The sequence below is a fragment of the Oryza sativa genome, chromosome 11, assembly GCF_034140825.1.
Source record: "Oryza sativa Japonica Group chromosome 11, ASM3414082v1".
Taxonomy (NCBI): Eukaryota; Viridiplantae; Streptophyta; class Magnoliopsida; order Poales; family Poaceae; genus Oryza; species Oryza sativa.
The window spans coordinates 25,238,483-25,257,485 of NC_089045.1; the positions used below are offsets into that span (position 1 = coordinate 25,238,483).

Sequence of the window (19,003 nt, forward strand, 5' to 3'; positions counted from 1 at the left end):
AGATATTGCATGTGGATTATAAATACTTGTGTGCATGGATACATGCATCAATGTCCATTTACTCCAATGCACAAATAACAAATAGACTTAATGAATCCCTTCTTCCTATAAAGTTATCTCCCACTAAGTGCAATTAAGATTCGAAAGCTCAATCCTCAATGATCCACATCATCACTAATTTACAGCCCTTGGATCGGTAGATTAGATTGCATCTGCACCGTTGGATGAACAAAACTCGGGGTCAAACACAACACGTGAGGCCCATGTGAATATACCGCAGCCCAGTAGGCCCAAGTCAATCTAAAGCAGCCCAATGAGGGATTTAGGATTCGGTGTGTCTTATCTCCTCCTGACTTCCTGAGCGGAGCAGCGGTGGCGTAGTGCGGCGGACCCTAGCGTGGCGTGGTCGCGCACAGGTGGTGGTGGGGACAACGCGCTTCTTGGTCGCAGGAGGTGGCGATAACTCCTCTTCCATGCAAGTATGTCTATGCCCCCACAATGGCCCGCCGCAACGCGCGGGGTATCATCTAGTGAACACAAATGATGATCATTTAGAAATAACTAAAAAAAAACTATATGATAATCATTTTGGAACGGAGAGGGTATAAAATTTCGGTAGGTATCACCGCTTACTTTATAAAATACCACTATGGTCTTATTTGGATCCTCCGGGCTATTAAATAGCTCTCCAAAATCTTGCTATCTAAGAGTATTAAACGTAGATTACTGACAAAACCCATTCCATAACCCCTAGGCTATTTTGCGAGACGAATCTAACGAGGTATATTAATCCATAGTTAGCGAATGATCAATGTAGCATCACTGCAACAAATCATGGATTAATATATCTCGTTAGATTCGTCTCGCAAAATAGCCCAGGGGTTATGGAATGAGTTTTGTCGGTAATCTACGTTTAATACTGCTAAATAGCAAGATTTCGGAGGGCTATTTAATAGCCCGGAGGATCCAAACAGAGCCTATGTCTTATTGATCTAACACAGTAGAGTTTCAAGTATGATCATTCACTTTTTTTCACGAGATTCATGTTGATTCGCATTTTAGGCCCTGTTTATATTTCACCCCAAAATTTTTCACCCTATCACATCGAATGTTTAAACACATGCATGAAGTATTGAATATAGACTTAAAAACCTAATTGCACAGATTGCGACTAATTTGCGAGATGAATCTTTTAAGCCTAATTGTTCCATAATTTGACAATGTAGTGCTGTAGTAAACATTTGCTAATGACGGATTAATTATGCTTAATAAATTTATCTCACGTTTTACTGACGGATTCTGTAATTGGTTTTTTTATTAGTGCCCGAATATCTCATAGAACACCCTATATAATATCCGAAGTGACAGTAAAAATTTTACACCCTTATATCTAAACACCCCCTCAAACAAAAAAACATCGCAAACTTTTGACAGGAAAACTAATTAGCGCGTACGCGCCAGATGAGTTAGCGGCACGCACGTACACGTGTCGCTCACACAGCGCAGCGCTACCGTTATTATAAGTAAAAGCCGGAAACCAGAAGAAAAAAAGGTGATGCGTGGTTTTTTTTTTCAGATTAGCGAGATTAGTGCTGATTTTTTCCAGAATAATTAGGCCGTAATCTGCATTCAATGATTTTACATAATTCAAGGATTTCAATGATTTTTAAAAAATCGACCCAAAATTTGAAACTTTCAACACTAATTTAAAAACTTTCAACTTATATTTAAAAATTTTTAAATCATATTAAAAACTTTGAAGTCAAGATTTGAAAACTTTCAACTCAAAATTTGAAACTTTCATCTAAAAATTCAAAAACTTTCAACTCAAAATTTAAAACTTTCAACTCAAATTTTGAAATCTTTCAGCTCAAATTTCAATAACTTTCAACTCAAAATTCATAATTTTCATCTCAAAATTGAAAACTTCTTATTTGAAATTCAAAACTTTCAACTTAAAATTTAAAACTTTTAAATCAAATTTCGAAACCTTTCCACTTCAAATTTAAAACTTTCCACTATTTTTGAAAAGTTTTCGACTAAATTAACTATATATGCTTTTTAAAGACTAATGCTAATGATGGTAATTAACGCTAATTGTCGTAATTTGCGGCACGAATGTCGTAGCACTGTAGCAGGGGCGCGCGTTGGTGGGCTGAATGCCCAGGAGTCGGAATGAGGCTGCTCCACTGGTGTACCGTATAATAACCAAAAAAGTGCGCGCTACATATTCTACTCGCGAATCCGCGCGAACTAGGTGTCGCGAGAGGTTGATACGCAGTCACTGAAGTCCCCGTTCGCAAAAGAGCAAAAACATTAACCGCACGCGCAATCACAACGAAGCCTCTCTGGTCAACTCTCACCCGCACGTACGACTACCCACCCACCCACCCCCACCGAAGCTACTCCAAACCAGTATAACCACCGGGCCCCACGCGTCATCCTCCCGCGCGTACGCCACCGTCGCGTGGCAAAAGTTCGCGACCAATCTATACCTCGCTCGCTCCTCGCTAGTCCACCACCGCACCTAACAGCCGCCAACCTCTCCCTCGACTCGTCGTCGTCGGCTTCGATTCGATCGATCGAGGCGAGGAGGAGGAGGAGCTAGGGTTTCGGATGGGAGGAGGAGGAGGGTTGTAGAAGCGCGGGGGCAGGCTGCGGTGGATCGTCGATGGGGGAGCAGCCGGCGCGGGGGGCGGCGTCGTCGGCGTCGGAGTCGTCGCCGCTGATCCCACCGCCGTCGGAGATCGACATCGAGGCCGGGGCCGGGGACCAGTTCCAGTGCCGGATCTGCCTCGAGACCGACGGTACGCGCAGATCCACCCCCCCTTCCGCCCGCGAGGCGCGACCTTATCGTGCGAGGGGGATCTGAGTGCTTTGTTGGCTCGGTGCGTGTGTGTGTGGGTGTGTGCAGGGAGGGATTTCATCGCGCCGTGCAAGTGCAAGGGGACGTCCAAGTACGTCCACCGCGACTGCCTCGACCACTGGAGAGCCGTGAAGGTATGAAGCTTTTGATCCCTCGGGCCTCCCCGCTGATCTCCCGCCCATTTCATTGGTTGCACGTTAGCTGTTAATAAATTGGGGGAGCTGCTGTTTGCTGTGCGCTGAGAGAAGTTGGGGGGTTGTGGCATTCTTGGTAGATAAGATACCATGTTTAAACCTCATTTGTTGTGATAACTAATTTTAGCGTTATATGAATGCTGTGCCTAAAATGTAGTTTAGGTGCGATTTGCTACAATTTAAGCTATGATTCTTCATAACGTAGAGTATCCAGAGTTGCCTTTGTCAACATTTACGCTTTCAAGATACATATTTTAATTGCACAAAAATTGGCAGGTCAATGTTATTTTGCTAAGCTTTGTTTCGTAAGAAAACTAACTTTGCTTGGCATTTTCTTTGTCTCATGTACAGGAAGGATTTGCCTTTTCGCATTGCACCACTTGTAAAGCTCCTTACTATTTGAGGGTTCATGTTCACACTGATAGGAAATGGCGAACATTGAAATTTCGTTTCTTCGTTACTAGAGATATATTATTCATCTTTGCTCTAGTGCAGTTTGTAAGTCCCTCTAGATACTCTTTGTTAGTTCTCGATTGTCTTTATTCTAATGAATGATAAAAGAGTTTGTTTTTTGTTATTTATTTGTTCAGGTCATATCTGCATTAGCGTATTTGGTGCATTTTATTGATGGATTACAGAATTACTGGTTGAGGACAGCCTGGGCATTTGACAATGAAGTTAGTTTTTATTACATATGTGGTAAATTACTTTATCATATCAAACTTGTTATTTCTTGCACTTAGTTTTGCATGATTGTTTGATGAAATTGTACCCTGATTGAAATAATTATCATGATAGTTCACCATGCATCCATATAACTCAATCACATGGGCGCTGTAGGTTTTACAAGGTTAAATGTGCAGTGCGTACACGATGAACCTCAATGGCTCAATCTTGTTTCATGTATGATGGGTGAGATGGGCTTGTAAAAAGGAATTTAAGTGTAGAAATGTGATATGAGAGTGAATGATATATGTATCGAATAGGAAAGAGCAAGCTACTTTTCCCTGTTTAATGCATGGTAATTGTTGTCACTTGAATATGTTATAGTTTGCTTGTGACTTATTCGAGGCATGTGTCCTTCGAAACCAAGCACCTCTGCTTCTAATTTGCTATAACCCTATAACTAACAAGAAACTCCTGACATGAGCTGCTCATTTCACCCATTTTTACATTAATGCCTTCAGTTTGATTAATTCTGAGCTCTTGCTGAAACATCGCAATGAACAGTTTTATAGACATCTAGTTAACTTTGTTCGGCTCAATAAATAAATGCCAATAAATTAACTTTGTTCGGCTCAATAAATAAATGCCAATTATATCAACCAAACTACCTGAGTGTAGCTCACATGGCTGGATTAATCAGGAACACATGTTCGTTACATGGTTGAGTTGTTGAACTTTCTTTGTTAATGAGGTGTTCACAAGTGATAAAGATGAAGATTAAGTATGGGCACGCAAACCAAGAAAGCCATTAATACATGATTAATTGAATTTTAATTATTTTAAACTTGAAAAATGGATTTTATCGAATATTTTACAGCAACTTCTATATAGAAAGTTTTCACACGAAGCACACCATTTAGTTGTTTGAAAAGCGTGCTAACGGAAACCGAGGGATAATCTGCCCCTTTCATCACAAACGAACGGAGAATTGGGCAAGCTAGGATATTCATCTGTATCATAGCCAAGTATGTAAAGAAGTGGATATATGATATGCATGTCGTATTCTCCCTACTGCGTGAATTCATTGGGCTCTGTTACTTATATTATGAGGAACTAAGATTTGCCAATTGTGATAATAGATATTATGTGGAAAATTCATATATACTCACTAAATCTGTGGGAAGACTCGCTATAAGATTCACCGTACCTTCTCTTGCGCATATTAGTTTAATCTGGACTAAATTTGAGTATTGTTCTTATGGTTACAGGGGCATTGCTATTTTTTGCTTTGCTTGGGTTATCAGGATGCTTCATAACTTGTTATGACCGAAGAGTACGGAATGACCTGGCACAGCCTTGTCGAGAGTTATGTCTTTGTTGCTGCCAACCAGGGTATGCTTCAACTAATTTAGCAATTGTATTAACAAGCTACTAATGCTGCATGCTTGTTTCATCAGCACTGCTCATTGTTCTTTTCTGTTTCAGGATGTGTGCAGATTGCCATCTACCTGGTACGCTTTGCATGTGGACAGATTGCACTACATGCTTTGAGGGCTGTGCAACGACAGCTGGAGAGTGTGGTGGTTGCTTGGGTGGTGCTGGAGAAGCAGGGTTACCATTGCTCTTTATCATGGGAGTAATCGTGCTTGGACTATTCACAGTTATCGGCATTTTCTACAGCGTCTTGGTAGCAACCATGGTGGGTCAGCGGATCTGGCAGAGACACTACCATATTCTTGCAAAACGAATGTTAACTAAGGTGAGTTCTGTTTGCCGCTTATTTCTCAGTCTTTGACTTTAGTTTATTTCCTTCTGCACTTAAGCTGTATCTGGTTCTTACAGGAATATGTTGTGGAAGATGTCGATGGCGAGCGCGCGGATTGGTGTCCGCCCCCTCTCCCTTCGGAGCATGTCCAACAGCTGAAGTCTCTGGGGCTTCTATAATCTGTAGCCCATGATTATACCAATGATGACCTTAATTTAGGACTTGCGGCACTATCCAGCTGTACAGGAGATGATACAAATTAAGCGGTGAAGCAGGCGTTTCGGTTTTTAAGCAGCCAAATGCACAACAATATCGTTTGTCTTTTTTTGTACATTGTAACAAGGGAATACCTATCTGAAAAATGACAACAGCATTTGATTTTTATACGATGAATGGTTTCACAGTTTTATTTCGATGAGCTCATTTCTTGTGCATGTTAGGTTGGTGATCTGAACAAGGGAAAATATGTGCTTCTGGTATTAGGAAACCTTGCAATGAGTTTTGTCTGGTAGGGATGCCTGAATACCTGATGCTCTGTGTTTGATACTTTGGTTGGTGACAGCTTGAGTAGAAACGTAGACAAATAATTCTCCTTTTAAACCAGATGACAATACGGTAAAACTGTATTTGAATTTGAATTGGTACCAGAAAAACCAAGAATGCGCCTTTTAAACCAGAATAGAGGAAATTTCTACTCAGTCAGTAGTCTTCAAAGTGTGGTACCAATACCGCAACTTTTTAAGTGGTGCTTAAAAAAAAGATAACCGAAAAAAAGATAATTAACTTCACAAAACTAATTAAATTATCGCGGAACTAAATATTTAAAATATACTTTGATTAAATTATCGTAAAACTATAAATTTAAAATGATATATCACAAAACTACAGTTTTAACAATAAATCACGATACATCATCTTAAATTTATATTTATAGTTTTATGAAAGGTTAGTCAATATATACGTAGTTTGAAAGAAAAATACTTTTTTTAAAAAAAGCTGGAACAGTTTGAAAGAATTTGGCCCATCGGGCTTTGATTTCACCTGCACCCGCAACGCAACACGCACCACTTCGCTCTTTCTCTCGCGGCGCCACCTGAACCGGAGCCGGAGGGGAGGAGATCTCGGCGGCCGAGCAGAAGCGGCGGCGCTCGCCGCGGTTGCGGAGGGGGAAGAAGAAGGCGCGGCGGAGCGTAGCGGAGGGAGTAGCAGCGAGGCGAGCGCCGAGAGGGAGAGATGGATCCCGACGCGGTGAAGTCGACGCTCTCCAACCTGGCCTTCGGCAACGTCATGGCCGCCGCCGCCCGCGACTACCAGAAGGTGACTTCTCTCACTCACTCGCGGAATTGGCTGTGGAGGTTGGTGTCGGAGCCGGGCGTGCTGCTGGATGGATCTCGGCACCAGCGGGGGGGAATCGAATCTCGGTTCTTGATTGGGAGTGGGGTTGACGGGCGGTTGATTCGGCCGCGGAGCACTCGGCTCAGCTGTGCTGCAGGCCTGCAGCCATGGATTGTGGAAGGTAGAGGTAACGGGGAAGATGATCTGGTAACACGACAATGCGAATTTCTCGTCTTGGGAAAGGGCAGGCACATGTATTTGGGCATTTAGCAATTGGGTGGTATTAGCTTGATCTGGTATTTGGTTGGGATCATGGGGAGGTTTAGTTCATAAAGGGGATGGGTTAGCTCCAGTCCTGTGTTGATGTTGCAGGGTTTGAAGACCAGTGTATTCCATGCTGAATAGGAGTATGCTGCTTTATGACACCTCAGTGTACACAAAAACAATGGCGCTTCTCACGTGTAGCCAATAAACATGGATCAATTTGAGTATAATATTTTGGAAGTTTAGAATAACAAAGAGTTGGAGTGGATCATGATACATCTGGCCGTTCTTTTACATGTTCAAAATGGGTTACCTTCTTAGGCCACGAATGCATGTCATGTAACATTTGCAGGTAATCCTTTTGATATTCTTCCTAGATTTACAGCAACAAAATGTGGTGTTTGCATCAAAGTGTAGAGGAAGGTATAACTGTCCTTCATGCACACACTTGATTCTTCACTCCTTGCAATGTGATTTGCAAGTTATAATCTTCTCTGCTTATTTGTGTCAACTGCATTTTATGTCCTTGTTGTAATGGGGGTAAAAAACTGATCCAGCGGGTTGGGTCGTGAAATTGGCTGGTTGGTGGCCGTGGAGCCAGTGTGCTCCTGGATCTCGGAACCAGCGCGTGATCAAATCTTGGTTTTTGATTGGGAGTGAATTGTAGTCTGGTACACCTATCTTTAGAACTTGTGTCTGATTTGCCTCCACTCAGCTTTGCCACAGGCATGGATTGTGGAAGGTATAACCATAGATCAACGTGGAGGATGATCCTGGTAACACAACAGTGTGATTTTTTGTCTTGAGAAAGGGCAGGTGCATTGGATTTGGGCATTTGGCTATGGGAGTGGTGTTAGCTCACGTGAAAAGTCTTGCCTTCCAGACTGCTCTGTCCTGGTGTTGCTGTAGCATGATCCAATCTTTGGCTGGGAACATTGGGGTGGGGGACAGTTCATTCGGAGGATGGATTAGCTCCAGTCATGTATTCCAGGACAACAAATAGAGTGATGGTGCAGGGTCTAGAGACCAGTATATTCTATGCTGGATAGGAGATAATGCTTTATGGCACCTCAGGGTACACAAAAACAAGGGTGCTCCTCCCATTTAGGCAGCCTATAAATGTGGTTAGATTGGAATATGGTTTGCAAGTTTGCAATAATCAAAGTTGCAGTGGATCATTCTCCATTCGGGTGTTCTTAACTTATGTATGTTGAAAATGGATTACCTTCTGATGCCTTTTGCTCTCTCATGAATTCATGTTATGTAAAATTTGTAGGTATTCATTTTTCTATCAAAATGGCCTTTCTGTATATTGACAGCAACAAACTGTTGGGGGTTTGCATCGAAAGTATAGTACAAAAGGATATAACTGTCCTCCACGCACATCACTCGTTTCCATTATTTATACTTGATTCTTCACTCCTTTTGATATGATTGGCGAGCTATATCTTCTCTTATTGTTTGTGTCATTTTCATTTATGTCCTTGTTATAATGGGGGTGAAATACTGTATTTTTACACTCTTGTTCCAGTGCTTTGAACCTCTTGCATTTTTTAAAAACAAACTTGCTTTCAAAACAGGCTAATACTACTCTCTCTGTCCCCTTTTGTTTTTTTTCCTGTATACTGACATAGTTAACATGTTAGGAAATTGTAGCTAAAGAGAAAGCCCAAGCAGCAAATGCAAGCCATGATGAGGTTGATCTTGATGAATTATTGGATGTGAGTTTAACTATAGTATCTTCTATATTTCTCTTGTTTTTTTTCCTTCAGTTTGAAGCACTGATTACCTTTTTATCTATCATGCTGTGGAACTACAACTATAGGATCCAGAGCTTGAGAAGTTGCATGCGGAGAGAATTGCTGCTCTGAAGGTACTGATCTGCACATTGCCCTTGAAGGTTGTGAACCTGTGTGGATAATCTTCATTTTAAGTTATTCATTTTCCTGTGCATAACAGAAAGAGGTCGAGAAGCGTGAAGTGCTAAAAAGGCAAGGTCATGGTGAATATAGGGAGATAACTGAAGGGGACTTCCTAGGAGAGGTCACTGGCAGCGAAAAGGTCATCTGCCATTTCTACCACCGTGAATTTTACCGTTGCAAGTAGGACATAATTTGTTCTTTTAAAAATAAGTTGTTTTATAATTGACCTGATGATAATTAATTGACCCTGATGATAATTCATGGACACCTATCTAAATCTTTTCTAGGATCATGGATAAGCATTTGAAGACCCTTGCACCAGTCTATTTGGGAACTAAATTCATCAAGCTTGATGCTGAAGTTAGTATGCTATCTCTATTAGCATCCAGTTACTTGTATTTTATTACAAAGATGATGTCTAATCTTGTAAATAACTACTCCAGAATGCTCCTTTCTTTGTCACGAAACTAGGAATCAAAACATTGCCCTGCGTGATATTGTTCAAGTAAGTGCATAAACTTTCATCATTTTACCCATCGGATTTGGATAACGTGTGCTTAAATGTTTGGTGCTCCTTGCTATAACCTTTTCATCATGCGAGGACCAATCCAATAGTCAGGGTTCTGTTTTTGCTCTCGAACTGAAATTTTGTTCTTTAGGAAGGGCATTGCTGTTGACCGGTTAGTTGGGTTTCAAGACCTTGGCAGTAAAGATGATTTTTCAACAAGAGCGTTGGAAAATATACTCAAGATGAAAGGTATCTCTATTACATCTCCATACACAATTCTGTCAAAACATTGAAATGACAAATATGATAACACACAATAATGTAGGTATAATCGACGAAAAGAAGAAGGATGAGGACGATGAAGACGACGAAACCGATATGTCAATGAACAGGAGGATTAGGTCTTCAACCGCTCAAGATTCTGATTCAGAATGAACAAGAGGTGATACACTCCACTGTGTCATCAAGTTTCTTTTGCACTCTGTGTGTTTATGTAATATGCATTCCGAGTTGTATCAACCCAGTTAGGAAACGAGGTATTTGAAAATGCAATAGCTATAGAGGAATTTATTTTGTGTACTGTTTAGTTAGTTTTTCATTCATACTGCCAAAGTGCCAAGCTGGCCTATGCGAGTCGGTACGCTTTACCCCAAACAGTTTTTCTTTTCTGGCCATCATGCTGTCAATGTTTTACCTACAATACCTGATTGGTTGCTATACATGAAGTATCACATAAACATGACGAGCTAAGAGTTGAAAATTGGACGTAACTACACAGCTAGTGATAGCCAGCTACCACTCCATCTATAAGAGATACTATCTACCTATATTTCAAATGCAATTTTCTCTTAAACTACTCACCCGATCTACGATCCGATTACACCGTTGTGTTCGTAACAATTAAATCTTTACAATAAGATCTCACATGATTATATTTTGATGAAAAATCATAAATTACTTTTATGATATGTCTAAATTACTTTTAGATTTCACTAAGTTACTTCTTAGATATATAAAAGTAAATTCAGTAAAGCCTAAAAGTACTTTACATATATTATAGAAGTAACTTAGAGCAAAACAAAGGTAACTTTGGCATGTCATTTGAAGTAAATCCGTTGTACAGATAAAAACATGACTCTATCTAGAAATTAAATTAATCAGCACAAATTATAGAATTAACTAAAAACAATAATAAAAGTAATCACCTCAGAGCATTATGAATGTATAGGAAGTATTTTAATCAAATCTAAAAGTAAGTTATATATATGATAATTATATATATGATAGTTTGTTCAATGAAAAAAAGGCATTAATTAAAGTTACTTTCCTTTTGTTATAAGTTACTTCTATAATATATGTAAATTACTTTTATAATATATGTAAATTACTTTTAGGCTTTACTTAATTTACTTTTATATGTCTAAGAAGTAACTTAGTGAAATCTAAAAGTAATTTAGACATATCATAAAAGTAATTTGTGATTTTTTATTAAAATATAATCATGTGAGTTCTTGTTGTAAATATTTAATTATTATGAACACAACAGTGTAATCGGATTGTAAATCGGATGAGTAATTTAAGAGAAAATTTTATTTGAAGCATAGATGATAGGAATATTTCCCCTACTTACTTAATGGATTAGTAATATAGTAAAGTAAGATTCTTCAAGTTAACACATATCTGGATAGGGGTCGCTCGTTATGACTAAATCGAGAGTGCTCTCGATTTAGATTTTGCGTTGAAAATTACCATCTCAAAAGCAATTAAAAAAATTGCACAGCTACGAAAAGGAAAAAAAAAGAAAAGAAAAAAGAAGCAAACTTTCGTGCTTCTAGAATCTATTGCCTAGACAAAGGTTGGGTGATTATGTGACTGCAACAAAATTGCGAAAACGCTTAGTATCGTACGTCCGATAACAACGAAACTCCGGACGCGTAGGGACCCACATCAGAAACCCATCCCTTCTCCAACCTTATCCTATTCTTCCTCATCCAAAACCAAAACCATTTCCCCCATTTCTCTCCCCTACCATGGACTTCTCCGGCGGCGGAGGTGGAGGCGGCCAGCGGCAGCGGCGGAGGTAGCGTCGCGTCCGGGAGGGTGCAGGCGGAGCGGTGATTGGAGATCGTGGGGAAGCTCCTCGCGGCGAGGGAGTTCGTCAGGTGCAAGCGGTTCGCAGAGCGCGCGGTGGAGGTGGACCCGCCCCTCCCTGGTGCCGACGAGCTCCTCACCGTCACCGACGTCCTCCTCGCTTCCCAGTCGGTCCTCCCCTTGGTCCACGCCGACCCGCTCGCTGTCATCCAGCTTCCCTCGGCCACCAACCCGGCCGACCACGCTGCCGTCTCCCACGCCTACCGCTGCCTCGCCCTCCTCCTCAGGCAGGAGACCAACCCCCACCCGGGCGCCGATGTCGCCCTCAGCCTCGTCCACGACGCCTACGCCATCCTCTCCAATCCCAACCGCCGCCCTCCGCCCGCCGTTGCCATCGTCGTCCCCCACACTATAAGGTTGGCGAAGGTGAGGAGGCTTGTGGCAACGTCGACCTAGCTAGCGAGCATTGTTGCACACCATATGTTTTTTGTGTTGCACATAGTGTGTTTGTGATGTTGTAATCCGTCTTTTCTGGATGTTTCTTAAATCAGTACTGGATGTTGCATTTGGTATCTTCGGATGTTGCACATATTGGGTTTTGAGTGTTGCATTCAATTGAAACATCTTCAATAAAGCGATGAAACATTCTTCAGTGAAAGATGAAACATCTTTAATTCATGTTGAAACATTTTTTTTCGAGCGATGAAACATTGCAACATTTCATTTAACATACAATGAAACATCGTTCGGAGATTTCATGTTGAAACATTTTTTTTCGAGCGATGAAACATTGCAACATTCATTCTACATACATTGCAACACCGTCCGGAGATTTGCAAATCTCCGGACGTCCGATGCGTAGCACTCTCCACAAAATTGATGACACAATCCGAACATCTATCTATACTAATATAAAAAGCACCAGTTCATCAAACACCTGTCTTTTCTATCCCTTAGATCTATTCATCCAACGGCTTGTATCAAAATTTGGATCACCTTGCAATTAGCGATCTCCCACTCCGCTTCGCGTAACCAGCGATTAAAGGAAAAAATAGTGATCGGATTAGCGTTCTTGCCGTCCTTGCCAAACCGCCGCTCCTCCCCGCGATGGCGAATCAGGATGTCCGCTCTGCTGGACGTCCTCGACATCAAGATATCTACAAAATACAAGTACTGCGAATTACGTGCTGAAAAACCCAAAAGGGATAATTGTTCCGAAACGACAATACAAGCCTAGAATGTTTATGGCACGAAATCAAAAAGTACAAAAGAAGAAATTTACTCTTCAAATAGAGAAGGAACAATTTCCCCTAGATCCACCACGTCCGATATCACGTCCTCGCGTGTGTCATTCGCTGCCCCCTGCGACAAGATCTCTTTAAGATCCAAGTTGGGCTGCGCAAGCCTCACACACGCAAGGAGATGGCAAGCCCCGGTGTGGATCCCGTTGGCGATCTCATCAGACACCTTGGCCGCATGCTTCGAAGGAATTACCTCCATCGCTTGGGCCAGGGTGAACAGCGAAGATGTCACCGAGGTCTCGTCAGGGTGCTCCAGGATCTTGGCCTCAACTCCGCACGCCCCCGCCTTCTGGTGAAGGCTTGTGAAGCTCTGACAGAGCGAAGCACGGATGGAAGCGAGGTGGTCCTCTAACTCAGACATCCGCCTTTCGAGGCCTTGCCGCTACGACTCGTTCCCGGCCACGAGTTCCTTCATCTTTTGAAGGTCCTCGCGAGCCACCTCCAGTTCCTGCTCAAGCTGGGCCACACGTCCATCTGCTGAGGTCACGCGGGCGTTCGCCTGCTCGATCACCCGAGCCACCCCCGAGCACCAACGTCGAGGAGGCGCTTCATCTCGGCCATCATCTGCGTCAAAGTCAGTGGCTCGATAGCAGCTGGCGGAAGAGGAGCAAGTAAGGCTATGACGACGTCAGGAGCAGGCTCGGCCGCGACAGGGGCATCCCCGATTACAGCAGTGGCAGTAAGCACAGCCGCTGCGGTAGTCGTGCTGGTTGCGACTTCACCCCTGCTGTGGGCCAATGACGTCGAGGAGGCCCTGAAGACATCACATCGTGTCCGTCAGAAGACAATATTAGAAGGGAATTCGTGAAGGAGAAAAAGGTTCCATTTTTTTGCTCACTTGTTCGCCGCCAGCTTTACCAGTCTTCTTCTCGGGGTTGGAGGGAGGTTGCCCGCGTCCTAAGTGAGATGGTAAAATAAGAATCTGCTCGCTCCTTTTCACGACAACAATACACCGAAGACGACTCACCTCGGAACCGCTCACCTTGCGACGAGACCCAGTGCCGGTGACTGTGGTCGCCCACCTCTTCTGTTTCGACGTCCTGCTGCCCCCAGCAGCAGCGACGTCGGAAGCCTCCTTGGAGACTTTCTCCTTAAGTAAGGCGGAAGCTTGGTGATCCACGAGTGGGCCAATGGTGTCCGTTAGAGGTAGAGCCTGCAAAGATGAGGTCATATCGTTTTCTCGGAAGAAAGAGGAAACGGATGTCAACTATGCTTACGTTGATGGCGGTAGCTCGTTCTGTGCCACCTTGCTCACAGAGCGGGGCCAGGATCTCGGCCGCCTTCGAAGGCAGGCTAATCATCACTTGGCACACCCTCTGGGCTACGGTGGCGCTGTCAAGACCTACGATAAGGAACTAACCTTGGTTAGATCTGAAAAAACTGTAGACGCAGAATAAGGTAACAACGCGAGAACAAGTACCCCGCTGCGAGATCCGGGTCACATCGTCCGGCCCAGAGTAGTCATAAGCAGGGTGAACACGGGCTTGCAGCGGCTGGATTCGACGACCTATGAAGTCGACAGCAACCTCATAGCTGGTCAGTCCTTGTACTCGCAGATCATCTATGATGTCCACGAATGCTTGGAGAGAAGAAGTCAAGGGAGGTTTCGAGGTCCACTCTTGAGATCACTCAGGTTGGTTCTCGGGAACGACAAGGACAGGCTCTGAGTTTTCGATCTGAAGTTAAAACCACCTCGATCTTCACTTGCTACGAGATAAGGGGTATTGGAAGGGAATGTATTTCGCCTTCATGCCATCCTGAAGGCGAAATCCGTAGCATCCAGAGATCCTGCTGGATTCCATCCAATGAAGCTCGTAGTAGTAGCAGAAGAGATCGAGAAAAGGCACTACCACAACAGAGATGAGCGAAAATGCTCAGGAAAATAATCGAATTGGGGTTGAGATGAAGCAAAGAAAGACCGTAGAAGTTCAAGATCAGCAGGAGGAATTCGGAAGGTGGAGGTAGACAACCACAATAAACGAAATCCTCTACCACTACCATACGACCTAAGATGGGATGGGGTTCAGTACCTCCTTTGTCCCGCTCCATGGTCCCGCGGCCGGGTAGAGCCCCCTTCTTGCAGTTTCTTCATGGCGGCGGTGTCAAAAGATGATTTTTCCAGATCCATGGCCGCCAGAAGATCGCCGGGAAGTGAACAGGGAAAAAAGGCTAGGGTTTTTTGGGGACGGAGGGGTCAAGAGCGCCGGGAAGATGGAAGAATTTTCTCGCAAACAGATTTGAAATGGATCCCAAAATTCCTTTAAATAGGCGCACAACAACACGGTTCGTATCCTAAGGAAAGGAGAGAGATTGCTGCCGAAAATTTCTAAAGCTCGTTATGGGCTGTAGTTTAGACTTCAATTTAAATTCACTCACGACCGTTGAACTTCCTTCAGCATTGTTGCTGGCTCCGTGTCTCTACGGTTTTATACCGGGATCGACCAAGCGAGTACGACAACGTGCTGACGAGCGAAGTTGCGCATGACAACGTGAGTTCATTTAAGCTGAAGTCGGGGGCTACTGTCATGGTTATGGATAAGGCATACCCTCTTTCCTTGGACTTATGGAATATACGGATACAACATACCATCACAAATACGAGCTATCTCCGTATGCGTTAAGGAAATTCGCCAGATGTTATGGAAAATGTCTCTACGGGACAAGCGACGGACGAAGTCCTACTCGGAAAGGATAGGGTCTTACTATATCGTACGAGATCCGATGTCTCCGAGTCCTACTTGGAGATCAAGATGATCCACGGTATAAAAGGGACCCCTGAGAGGGATTCAAGGCATTGAATCTCACCACCAACACACCTGCCATAGTTTACGAAGCCGGAGCACGCAGAGCTAAGTCACCGGGAGATCTCGTCGAATCCATTGACTACAATTTCATCGGTATCGTCGAGTTCATCTATTCCTATTGTAATATGTGGTTTCTTCCATATAATCTCATATAAATTGGACAAGGGCTATTACTTGATAAGGGGCCTGAACCAATATAATCCTTGTCTTTGTGTTTGCTTGATATCATACTACGTAGATCCTCATACCAGCGAACCCCAATACCCTAATCATCCGGTCTACGGGTATCACTCGTCAACAGAATGAGCAACATAGAAAAAACTGCAGAACTCCTAGCATTGAAAATTAAATCGAGACACTATACAAGTTGATTCCAGGAAGGTATTTGTAAATACAATATTTTCTTACGGAATATTTGGATGTAGAAACAAATACACGTTACAAACATTGTTGACTAGAATAAAAACGGTTAACTAGAATTCATTTCTTGACAGGAACTAACTAGAATTCTAGAATTACTAAAACTGAAATTTGGTTAAAAATATTTTGGCAGCTACTTGGATTAGTGAATCCTTCTACAGGCAATAATTAATTGTCAGGGATCATTGAACCCAATTAGAGACTGAAAACAGATATTTGTTTCAAGTTAAAATTTGCTAGGCAAATAAATAGCATCATTAAGTAGGCAAATATTATTAGAATTGGTGAAACACCTTTATATTTATTAGTTTTCTTAGGAAAACAGATGACATTTTTTTTACACTAGCAGAGTTTTGGGAGCACAGCAGACGAAACAAATATGCCACAGCTCAACAAAAGAACAATACAAGAATTTGTAAATAGTTCAGAAAATCATAAAACCAAAAAGACTACAGATGGAGTAGGTACAACACATCGATGACACACTGGTTCCCTCCAACTATGGAGATTATGTCACGACCCGAGGCCATGACGGGAGAAACACCACCGAAAAGATAGCCGGACGGCGTTGGCTCCTAGAGAAGAGATGTAGATTTAGAGTAGGGAGAAGAGCATTATTAGGAGGGAGAGATTACACTAATTGATATTCATTGCTTAACTTGAGATGAATACAAACCATCCCTTATATAGAGATGATATGATTTGACCCTTAAGAAACTAACTCAGACTAACTATATCTAATCTTATCGTATCTCCTACCAACTGCTACAGTACTCGAGGTACTGTTCATCCACTTGGACTTGGGCTTGTGGGCCTCGGCCTTCTGCCCAATGCCTATGACACTACAACCTCCTTTTGAGCAGCTTGTCCTCGAGCTGCAACATATAGCAGACTTCTAGACGTACACGACTCCCTAAATAAAACTTAATATAATTGCTGCAACTATTTGTCCCGGAGGTTGTGACCCCCAAGATGCAGCCCTGCTCGTCAGCATCACTCCCCCTCGCCAACAACGGCGCCATTGCCAGGACCAGTGGAGGATCCTCTGGAAGCGTACCCTGTCCCTCGCTCCCTGGCTGTTGCTGCAATCTAATGGCCACGGACCACGTCGACTTGAACGACACCGTGGAGGGAATCACCACCCATGGCTGGTTGGGGAGCAACCCCTTCTTAGGTGGTCACCCATGGGTGACCTTGATCCGCTTGCACCACTTCAAGACTTGTGGATGTGGTTGCAGTGGAGAGGACAGACAACGCTGTCTGCATGCCTCCAAACCCGCCGGCTGAGTTGGAGGTGTAGAGATCGGTGACGGCATCACCATGCCCACTGCCATGTCCTGCTCTATGGCCTCCTGCTTGCTATGCCATTCCTCTTTCTTCACCAGTTTCTCCTGAATTAAGGTCGCCAATTCCTTGAGAACGACCCTCAACTCCTCGATGCTTTTAACTCCTTGATCCTGGTTGTGGAGGTCTGTTCGTACTGGAGATACAACAGCCATCGTAGATGTTGCGGCCATGGAAGGCTTTTTGTGCATACTCTGCATCCGCATGAGATTGGAATTTAATTGAAGCCTCCACATCTGTTCTCATCTGCTGCATGTTGATCTTCTCTGCTCCATAAGCATAAATGTTGATGCGAAAAACATACACTGGCCTGAGAGATTTGCTTAACTCTAGTGCAGGACCTAAATCTTGCTTTTGGGTTTAAGGGCGTGCCAGTTGGTTTGATCCTGCAACCAACAAGAAACAAACAAAAAAACATAGTTAAATCCATAAACGGTAGCCGATCGGCCACATGCTGATGACATATCGTTTGTAAGTTAGCCGATGTAACGTGAATTAGATCGGCAATGATATATAAAGCAAAAAGAAAGTTAAATCTAGTCGATCGGCTGTAGATATTAACAGTATATAATCTATAGATTGAAATATGTTTAAACCAAGTGATTAGGATAGATCAGACCAGCTTGCCGAGACAGTATAAATCACTTATGTCTAAAAGTACTTCAATGTAAAGATTATATATGTTTATAGCATAGCCGATGTTGTAGATTTAACATGTATCGGCTAATACTCCGACACTACTTTATACTAGGATATCAATATAGATCAAATATATTAAACAGGAATTAATCAAGTGTTAATGTAGTTTAACAGATTAATAACAAGCTTAATATATTTAATTACAGTGAGATCTTAATATAAAGGGCAGATTTAGTATATCAAGTAAACATAAAGTAAACAAAATAACCAAATTAGGTAAGATCGGCTGAAACCCCGATGCTATCTCTAATAACAAAAACAAACTAGATATTATGATTCTAAGTATTACTTAATAGGTCGGACCCAACCGATGCAGCATTAAGCATAAATAGAAGCATAAGATCTAAACAAGTTGATGAAAGTATTTTGAGATGGTAGATGCACTATATAATCTAAGTCAACGTTGATATCTAACTCTATCGGCTGTTACCTGGTAGTAGATGCTAGCCGATCTAGGGTTACATAGCAATATTGATCTAGATTATATAGCACATATGATAACTCGGCAACTTACATAAACAAGATTAGAGTGTCATAAAGATGGAAGCACTAATCCTGAGAACGCAAGCCGCCATAACAAGCTTTACCTCTTGTCGGAGATCGAACCCGATGCAGCCCAACTCGAAAGCAAGAACTCGTCGAAAACAAACGAAAGTAAAAGGGTGGCAATGCGTTGAGATTGTTATTGAACTGTGCGTTAATTGATTACATGGGTTTGGGCTACTTTAATACCTAAAGTACACAATATGTCCTTGTCGGACACGACTCCTAACTCTATTACAACTTAGGATACAAACAAGTCCCTAAGGCGGACTTTTACCGAC

At 42.6% G+C, this 19,003-nt stretch overlaps 2 protein-coding genes and 1 pseudogene across 2 annotated transcripts; all 3 read left to right on the forward strand.

The window, feature by feature from the left end:
* The first annotated feature begins 2,520 nt into the window (after window positions 1–2,520).
* On the forward strand, window positions 2,521–5,900 carry LOC4350877 (uncharacterized). Its single transcript, XM_015761003.3, has 7 exons — window positions 2,521–2,807; window positions 2,915–3,000; window positions 3,412–3,558; window positions 3,651–3,759; window positions 4,995–5,118; window positions 5,212–5,485; window positions 5,569–5,900. The coding sequence occupies exons 1-7, from the start codon at window positions 2,672–2,674 to the stop codon at window positions 5,668–5,670; spliced, it is 978 nt and encodes a 325-aa protein (XP_015616489.1). The 5' UTR covers window positions 2,521–2,671; the 3' UTR covers window positions 5,671–5,900.
* A 654-nt stretch (window positions 5,901–6,554) lies between these two features.
* Window positions 6,555–10,194, forward strand: LOC4350878 (thioredoxin domain-containing protein PLP3A). Its single transcript, XM_015761004.3, has 8 exons — window positions 6,555–6,808; window positions 8,737–8,811; window positions 8,916–8,963; window positions 9,050–9,192; window positions 9,300–9,372; window positions 9,456–9,517; window positions 9,672–9,769; window positions 9,846–10,194. Exons 1-8 carry the CDS (start codon window positions 6,725–6,727, stop codon window positions 9,953–9,955), a joined length of 693 nt encoding a protein of 230 aa, XP_015616490.1. The 5' UTR covers window positions 6,555–6,724; the 3' UTR covers window positions 9,956–10,194.
* Window positions 10,195–11,220: 1,026 nt separating this feature from the next.
* LOC107279394 (uncharacterized) lies at window positions 11,221–12,262 on the forward strand (annotated as a pseudogene).
* Window positions 12,263–19,003: the final 6,741 nt, after the last annotated feature.